The sequence below is a fragment of the Perissodus microlepis genome, chromosome 22 (assembly GCF_051167445.1).
Source record: "Perissodus microlepis isolate ML-2025 ecotype Zambia chromosome 22, ASM5116744v1, whole genome shotgun sequence".
NCBI lineage: Eukaryota > Metazoa > Chordata > Actinopteri > Cichliformes > Cichlidae > Perissodus > Perissodus microlepis.
The window spans coordinates 9593486-9603217 of record NC_140481.1 but is presented as its reverse complement, the minus strand read 5'-3'; the positions used below and the strand labels follow the sequence as shown (position 1 = coordinate 9603217).

Below are 9732 nucleotides of genomic sequence, written 5' to 3'. Positions count from 1 at the left end.
TTAATGGTCTTGCTTAATGGTCATAACAACCACAACAACAACAACAGGCACCACAATGAGGAGGCAGGTGCTCTACATTCAATTCAATTGTATTTTTACAGCGCCAAATCACAACAACAGATGCATCAAGGTGATTCATATTGTAAGGTAGACCCTACAATAATACATACACAAAGTATGCTCACAAGCCTCCATTGCACTGGAGGCTTGTGAGCATACTTTTTTTTTTTTTTTACCATGTTGAGCAAAGGAGTGACCAGTAGAGCAATGCATATATTGTCCTCTAGTATAATGAGAAGGAAGAATCAACTTTCAGGAAGATCCAGGGTTAGAAGATAAAGAAAATATTGCCAATATTTAGATTACATGCTACCCTTTCTCTGAAAAAGCACATCACCCTCCTGCAGAAGTGGAAGAAGGGTATGAAGTGAAGGAAGTGATGAAGAATCTGAACTATGTTCAAGTAGGTTGTCATGAATCCAGGACATGGTAGTCTGAGGAGTTTGGAAAGAAAGTGACTGGGCTTCTTAAAGTTCCTTGAATTTTCAGAATGTGAAACTGAAATAGAAGATGTGTCAGAGGACTACACATCTTCCATTTCAATTATGATGAAGATCAAGCAAGAAAGAGGACTCAGCTGAGACAGGAATATTTGCAGTAATATGAGGAAACACTGATCTGGTCTTCTATCCTTCCCAGTGACAGACGATGCATGACTCTCTCATGTGCCACAGAGAAAGACAATCTACCACGGTCCAAGCACATATGCCAGGTCCCATACTCCTTCAGTGGCTTTTCTACTTGAGTACTGAAAGCATTATATACAATGTATTCTGCTTGTATTATGCTTTTTAATTTTCAAATGCCAATGGATGCATCAGAGACCAAGTTGGGGTTCAGTAACTTGCCCAAGGACACCTAGGTAATAACTCCAGACTAGAGCACACAGAGATTGAATGAGATAAAAACATGGGCAGTATGTGATGCCAGGTACAGCTGTACATGGAACATGCTAGTGTACGATGGCAAACTGTCTGGCCTGCAGTCAGGACACGCGAGTTGTCTCTAACATTGCAGAAGGTTTCCAAAAGAAAACAATCACCAGTAACACCTTGTTTACTTCATAGGCCCTTGGCCTGCAACTGCAGAAAAAGAGCTGTCCATGATGGGACCAGTACAGAGGAATAAACCTGAGCTTCCTTCTGCGCTTGTGTCAAATATGGGCACGCCTTTGTTCTCATGAAAGTTTGCCTTCACTAAGACCCATGCCCTGGTGTTCCTACCATGCCAAAATATAGAAAAATGTCATGTAATGAGTCAGAATAAAGTTGAATAAGACCTTGAAACACAGAGATGAATGATATTTTATACTTACTGCTTTATAAATAGTCAAACCAGTTGAGGTCATTTTTGAGCCCAAAGGACAACAGATGTGATTATTTGCTGCCAGTAAAAAACTTGAAGTAGTTTAAAAACAGCTTTCTAAATTAACTTCAACATATACCCGTCTGTGATAATCTGTTAAAGCAACCAACTTTGGTTGTGAAACGATAATCACAATAACTGATGATTTTATTTATTTTGTTACCTGAAAACACCTGAAACATTTCGTATAAATGAGGTTTTATCAGACATAAATTTGAAATGGAATAAAGAAATAGTGTCAAAATGTTTGAATTAAGTTTTAATTAAAGTGGGGGAAAAATTCACTTTATATTAATTAAGTATCAATCAAACCAGATGGGGACATTTTTGACCCCTAAGGACCACAGGTGTGATTATGTGCTGCCATTTAAAATTTGTAAATGATTAAAAAAAAATTCTCACTAAAAATCAACATACAACACTCTGTGGTTATTCAGATAGTCATAATAATATAAACATTTAAATGTTTTATTGTCTTCACTCAAAAACAGAGTATACTTCATGTAAACAAGGTCGGGTGGCCCTAAAATGTAAAATGTAGGGTAAATTTTGTGTTAATGTGTTGGTCTTAAGTAAAACTAAAGTGTAACACTGAATTGATTGACAATTTATACTTTATACTTTAAAAAACACTCAAATGAAATGGGTACATTTCTGTCCCCTGAGGACCACAGGTACATGGAAATCGAGAGGACATTATGAGGATTAAACATCATATCACAAACTGCCCTGAGTAGGTTAAATATGAAGCCTGGTGTGGTCAGCTGATCATTACATTTCATGAATTCTCCAGTGTTCAAAGTTTTTAAGTTATGTGACCTCTGAAATAAAGAAAAAATACAGGGTGTATCAGAAAGAATCATCAGATTTCAAAGTACTTGAATTCTGCAACTGTTCACCGGTAACCATTAAAACACATACAGCTTGAAAGAACATATTATGGAGTTTCACATGGTTCCTGGTGTTGCGCTAAAAAGTGATTTCTTATTTGCCAAAAAACCTGCAGACCTGCTCACCATATGGGCTGAGTTTGACTGTCATATTGACATACGCTGTGTGTCTGGAGGGGACACATTTAGCACTTGTGAACATTGTAAATCTTTTTGATATAACCTGTATAAAAAAAAAGTCAGTGAAAATGTCCAGATGTCTTTAAAAACATGAAATGAAGCAGGAGGAATATGGAGGTGGTCTTCATCTGGAAACCTGAAGAATATGAATGTAGTGTGGTTAAGTCAGCATGGCCCCACCCTTTTTGTGATATCTAAGCAGTTGTTTACCATGTAACATAAATCCTGTGTTATCAGAAAGAAACTTAAATAATGAAACATAAGCATGGGATCAATGTTGGAAAAAGCTCATTAATCCAACAAAAAGTCACAGGGTTATAACGGTCTGTGATATATTAACAGATTCATTGATACAAAAAAAGTGAAAAAGATTGTTCCTAAAATCAAATTCTTAGATCAGTGAAGGAGAAAAGAGATTATAAACATGTAAAGGTTCCTAAAATGTGAGAAAGAAAAGATACAAAATAAAATGTCTTTTTAAAAGCATCAGACATCCAAAAGAAAACAAAGTAGAAAAAAATAAATTGAGAGCCACGTAAATCAGATGATTCCACTGTAATTAAGGTGGACTACACCTTTAACAGGTGTGTGGTGTCATTGGCTGCTGCTCAAATACACCTGAGAGTGAACCCTGTGTGATAAGTTGAGCGTGTGCAGACAAACTATCAGGTTGTTCTGGAAGCCTGAAGGTGTGGATGTGAGGACGTGCTGCCCCCACCTGAATGTTATATTGTCCATGAGGTGAGCAGCAACAGGCAGAGTAATACAGAGATCTTCTGATGTGACTGTTTCTGCTAAGTGACAACTTTGACTTCAGCTACTTTATGTGTATATAGAGTCTTCAAACCTCTTTAGTGTTTACAAGGCTTTTAAATGTTTGAGTGCAGGACTTCCACACTCACGTTTTGTGAAGTACAGCCTCTAAATAGTTCCTGTGTGACACAGGTTTAACTTATCACACAAATAAACGGTTTGAGACACTTGGCGCACAAAGCTAACTAAATTATAGTCCTTCAGTGCCTCTAAAACCTTCTCAGTCACTCTAGGAAATGTACATGATTTGTAATCAAAGTTTAATTGCTTTCATGAACTTTGTGTGCTTAGTCCTTGGTGAGTGAACCCAGTCAGGTCCAGTTCAGTGGTTCCAAAGATTGGGAGATGCTTGCTAAGACATCTGCTTTTTTTTTTTTTTTTTTTCTCTCTCAGCGTCCCTGCAGCTTCAGAATTGCTGTAGATCAGGGTGTCCAACTCGAGTCCTTGAGAACTACTGTCCTGCAGCTTTTAGACACATCCTTGTTCTGACACACCTGAATCAAATGAATGGCACCAGGCCTTTGCCAAACTTGATGACATACTGAGGAGGTAATTCAACCATTTGATTCAGCTGTGTTAGAGTAGGGATGCATCTAAAAGCTGCAGAACAGTAGCTCTCAAGGACTCGAGTTGGACACAACTGCTGTAGATGAAAGATGAAATGGTTCTGACCAAGAATTAGTTAAGATTTTTCCCAGTAACATGTTCATCAGAAGGTTGTGACTACAAAGTTTAACACAGCCAGCTTTGCTTTGTGCTGGCAGCTTAAACAAACCCAAACCACAGGTGAAAATAACAGTATTGTGAAAGCAGTTATCAACTCTGTTAAGCTGGGCTCTACTTTTCTGCTTTGTATCATAAAATTGATCATATGGCTGATAGACATGTTAAATTATTTTCTGGTCTTCATGTGAATCGCATGAAGCGTTAATCTTTTTTCCACTGCATGCATAAATCAATATTTTGTACACCAAACATGTAAGGTCAGCAAGACGTCCATGTGAATGAACACTTAAAAATTGCTGCAAGAAATTAATGTTTGCAGCTCTGAGTATGCATTTTTCTAAAATTGAAAGTGATTTTATTTAATAGGGTTGAAACTTTTAAACCTCTTACAGGATTAGAATTTTCTCAAATGGTGTGAATGGATGATGGGATGAGATTGAAGGGAGAAAATTGTTAAAGGGTTATTTTCCCAAACCATGAAATGTTAAAAGCCAGTCATTTAATATGTGATGTCACCACTGTTATGCAAAATAGAGATTACATTGTACTTCAAAATAAAGCATTCCTTTTTACGATGACGCTTGCTTAAAATACAGTTTAGCTTGGAATGTGTACATTCAAAAAGCTTAGATGATATTTGGCACACATCCCTCGTGGAAAATCTGGACAGAATTACTATAGCATAATGTCCTCTGCTTGACCAGAATTTTTTTTCTTTTTTTTTTTTTTTTATATTAGTAATTTGACAAGCACTCATTCTGATGAATGATAAAACTACAGAAATGACTGTCATCTTATTTATTTTTTGTAAAATGGCACCAATAGTGGAAATGCCCCAGAGTGGTAAAATGGAATACCCGAATTGCTGTGAATGATTTTATCTAAGCATGCTCAGGGCTGCCATTTGTTTCTAAGGTGATGGCTGCACATTAGAGCTGAAACTTTAATGTATGCATGCATCCAGTTTAAAGTTTCCTGTCCCACAGCCTCAGGAAGGAGATGTGATAATCATGTTCAGGTGTTTGTTCTATGTTTGCAGAAATATCAAAGAGACCACCTATAACAACATTTTGGAAGGAAAGCACCATGTCGGCCTTTAAGCCTAGATCTTTGCAGACTCTGGTTCTAACCCCAGAGAAGATCCCGAGTTTCTTTCTCCTACCCTGCACTCCGCGGCCTTATCCGGTGTCCCCGGAGCAGACCAGACTACTTTATCATCATGATGGTGATAGTGAGAGCCCCCCTGAGAACCCACCTAGCCCTGCGTCCTCTCCCAGATTCCACACACCCCTACCAGTCATTCACCCTCACACTGCCACTGCAGTATCTGCGGACGTAGACATGGACCTGACCACGCGTGCAGCTATGTCGCTGTGTCATGTGCCGAAGGTGACCACGCCCTACGGTTTCCGCAATGTGTTGGCTGTGAGCCCCTGCACACGGCGACGGGAGTCCCTGTTTCATCGGAACAAAGGAGACCCCCACACTGTATCTGACCCAGCAGACCTTGGTCCTGGTCCCAGTCCTAGCAGGCGTGCTAGGACTGCATCCCTGCATCCAATGAGGACTCTGGGTCTGCAGGTCATTAAGGCACTCCAGAGACCTGCAGCTACTCTAAAAGCTCTGAGTCCTGCAATCCAAAGGACTACCCCCAAGTGATGTCACATACAGCCACACCCATCCGTTAGGTGGAGCAGATCTGAAACTGCTGCTGGTTTTAAGCTGTTTTAATAAAATGTTTGAATTACACTTTAGTTTCCTGTGTGTCTGAACAAGATTACTAAAGACTGTTCTATGCTTTGATTGTGACAATTCTCAGCAGGGAGAAATATTTCCTCTTCCTGTGGAGGAATTTAATTGTCTTGGAGTACACAAGCCTTATTTGGCGACTGTGTACATGAAATGATCCAAGCAGCAAAGGATAATGATAAATTACAAAAACCCACCAAAAAGTGTCTAAATTGAACCTGAATGACATTACTGGGGCTCATTCCAAATGGACTGCTGGTACTTATGAAAAAAATTAAACTTCCTTTTCCTCTAATTCAACAACCAGAATTGAACAATAATCAAAATGTTTCTACAAACACTCTTGATTTGTTCAGTATGAAAACCCAAACATCCATATCATCATATTCAAACAAATTCCTTTAAATCTGGTTAGAACCAGAGTCTGCAAAGATCTAGGCTTAAAGGCCGACATGGTGCTTTCCTTCCAAAATGTTGTTATAGGTGGTCTCTTTGATATTTCTGCAAACATAGAACAAACACCTGAACATGATTATCACATCTCCTTCCTGAGGCTGTCCTCGAAGTTCCTCGGCACCCACATATCCGAGGACCTATCCTGGTCCACAAACACATCAGCCCTAGTAAAGAAAGCCCAGCAGCGCCTCCATTTCTTGAGGGTTCTGAGATGGAACAGGCTGCAGACTGAACTCCTAGTGTCCTTCTACCGTGCCACTATCGAGAGTGTGCTGGTGCACGCCATCCCTGTGTGGTACGCTGGTTGCACAACAGCTGACAAGAAGAGACTACAGAGGGTCATCAGAACTGCAGAGAAGGTGATTGGCTGTCTGCTCCCCTTCCTGGACTTAATTGCCAGCTCAAGATGTCTCTCCAGATCCAGGGCAATTATAAAGGACCACCTCCATCCTAACCACCACCTCTTCAACATCCTGCCCTATGGAAGAAGGCTCAGATCCATCAGGTGCAAAACCAACAGACTAAAGAACAGCTTCTTCCTGTGAAGAACTCTTAATGCAAACTAAGAGTGTGTAAAGACTTCCCCAACACATCCACCCTGACACTGCTGCTGATCATCTATGTGCAATATCTCAGTCTTTCCATGTTCTGTGCAATATTTTTGGCTCATGTGCAATTATTTTGGTCCCAGTCTGTTTCAATGTTTCCTACACATACACCATACACTCCACTCACATATGTATACATATACACTGTTTTTTTATTTTATTCTATTTATTTAACTATTTATTTTCCGCCTTCGTTGTATATTGGTTTCTCTTCTTCTTACTTTAGCACCTTTGTGGTTCAGCTACCCAATTTCGCTGTGCAAGAAACTGCACAATGACAATAAGAGCTCTAAGTCTCTAACAAGCCCTGAAGTATGTAAAGAAGCCCTTCGTTAAAAGTGCAGACTTTACTGTTCAGCTTCAACGTCAAAAAATCAGCACACAGATAAATATTGTTGGCTTAAATTTAAACTTCTTTCATTTGGAGGTAATAAAGGAAAGGACAGATCTGATTTGAACTTTGATAGTTTCCACACCTTCTCTTTTCTCAAAGTACGTTTTTTCTTTTAACAGGAAGAGTAATAAAATCCCAGACTACCAGTTACAAAACATTTACTGTCAAAGGTAATTGTAAATTCTGTGACTAGAAAAAACAGTGTTGGAGGAATACTATATCATTATTTTCACCAGATAGATTAAAAATGGCTGTGATGGCTTTAACTCCAGTAAGGGGTTTTGTTAAGCTGAACTCTATTTTATTCATGCTGCTTTTGATCAATGTGCATTAGTTTCTCCTGTAGATGTCAGAAAGTCAGCAAGGGTTTGTTTTCAGTAGTCAAAAAACTGCTGCTGTTCTGGAGCTTTTGGTCACATTACATGACCTTGATGATAGAAGTATTAAAGTGGACCAGTTCTGGTTCTCCTTATTTGCCATTACCCACCTCTTGGTGAGGGCAAATAAGGGATGTTGATATCAAACATGAGCACAGTCCCAATAACGAGGTCAGTGTGTGAGCCAAATTTTCAGTCTGCCCTGAACAGTTTAGTTTACCACAGTTTCTCCTACTCTTGGATCAGAAGATGTCAAATGGATAATAAACACAAGCCTTTGAGAGGGGCAGCAAAGAAGAAATTTCTTGTTTCAGATGAGAGCCTCCTTCTAAAGCTCCTCTAGAGAGTCCAAAAATTAAAAGACAAAGCTGAAAGTGATCAGGATGAATCAACTTTAATAAAAAAAAAATCATGATTATACTTTTGACAAAAAAAAAAGGAAAAAAAAAAGCTGTGTGCAGGAATGCGGGAGTGAACTAGAGCAAGGTCAAGAAACAAGCTCTCACAGATAGATGCTGGCTTAGGGTCATGAAACTGTGTAACAGGTTAGGGAAGGCAGGACTGTGTGTGTGTGTGTGTGTGTGTGTGTGTGTGGGGGGGGGGGGGGTCCATCCCTAGGTGAAGCTGCACTTGATGGAGGAGAAGAAGAGAGCCAATAAGGGGGTCTAAAATCTAAACCACGGCCCTTCTCAATGGTTTTTGACCAATCGGGTAGAAACACATCTCTTTTATAAATATGTGTACCTCTAAGTTAGGGGCATCTCTCTTCCAAAAGTTGGTTACAGCAAACTACTGCAGACTGTGGCTTTCTAACTCGAGAGCATGAATTATTTTGCTGCTTAAGGCAATAAATGAGTGAAAACTCGGATTGCGACTGAAACTCTCTTTCACCTTAGATAAAAAGAATGTGCTACAAATCTTGGTGACCCCGATGTGATATCTGGGAAAAGAGAAAGAATTGGATAAGATTCGCGACTGGAGATTTTCAGCATCACCTCGGAGGACCCTTGGAACGCTGTTCATTCACTCATCATCATAAATAACTGAAAGGTGAGCAGACACCTGTTGGAGCCCTCTGCTTTTGAACTCTTTAGGGTCCTCCATGCCTTATTTGCTCCTCTTGGTGGAGCTCTGCAGGTCATTCAGGCAGTTTTGCCTCTTGAAGCAATGACCTCTGCCGGAGGAGTTAAAGAGCTCCAGCTCTGCTGGTGGATCCAGCCCATCCACGTCAATTAGGTACCTACAGACCAGGTACCCAATGTGGTTCACGCCATAGGTGCAGTGGACTTAAATCAGCTTGTCGTTGTCCTGGGTCTCATTCAGGAAGTGCCTCGCTTCCCATTTGAAGCTCAGGATGGAGGCATCAGAGGGAACATGGTGGTATTTGATGAAGATCTTGATGTAAAAGTAGGACTGCAGGATGTCGATCAGTTTGTAGTACCTAGTCATGAAGGTCCTGACTCTCCAGGTCACAGACTGTTTAAAAGGCACTTTGAAGGCATTGAATCAAGTCCCAGGGATCCTCTGACCAGCCACTGGTCTGGCACATCCTTCTTCTTTTTCAGATGGGACATCTGCGCAGCTATGACGTTTATACTCCCATCTGAAGCTTTTAGACCTGAAATCTGTGTCATTAGCTGCCCTAAATAAAATGAAATACCCCCCCCCCCCCCCCCCCCCCAACCCTGCTTTGAATGAAGGTGCAGTTTTAACATTCATATAGTGTGAGCATCATGCAGCATCATTGGGAACATTATAAGAAATCCGGACCTCTCAGATCACTTGCTTTCTGTCTCATGTCAGAGGTAAACCCGAAAAAGCAGTGCCAAGGACAGTAGCATAATATCCACTCCACCAGCCCATAATGTCCTTCGCAAATAATGGTCAGCTCTCCAAGCATAAAGAACGAGTCCAGAGGTTTCTGTTCCCATATACTTCCTACTAATACGATATTGCAGTTTTTATTATTATAAATCCAGCTCCAGACTCTTCTGATTTTTGAAATCTGGTCGTGATGTGCCTGTGAAATGTCAGAATTATTTTATTAAAGATTCTTTAATAACCTTTATTAAAGATTTATTTTATTTTATTGTATTAAAGAGTAACGGTCAGTT

General features: G+C 40.0%; 1 protein-coding gene across 1 annotated transcript; it reads left to right on the top strand.

Moving 5' to 3' along the window:
• The first annotated feature begins 325 nt into the window (after window positions 1-325).
• Window positions 326-5783, top strand: LOC146362557 (C2 calcium-dependent domain-containing protein 4A-like). The gene is made up of 2 exons (XM_084919174.1): window positions 326-3236; window positions 5074-5783. The coding sequence occupies exon 2, from the start codon at window positions 5121-5123 to the stop codon at window positions 5691-5693; it is 573 nt and encodes a 190-aa protein (XP_084775300.1). The 5' UTR covers window positions 326-3236; window positions 5074-5120; the 3' UTR covers window positions 5694-5783.
• Window positions 5784-9732: the final 3949 nt, after the last annotated feature.

What these genes read in the sequence shown, in the direction of transcription:
- LOC146362557 (XM_084919174.1), top strand. Translation starts at nt 5,121, where the DNA reads ATGTCGGCCTTTAAGCCTAGATCTTTGCAGACTCTGGTTCTAACCCCA.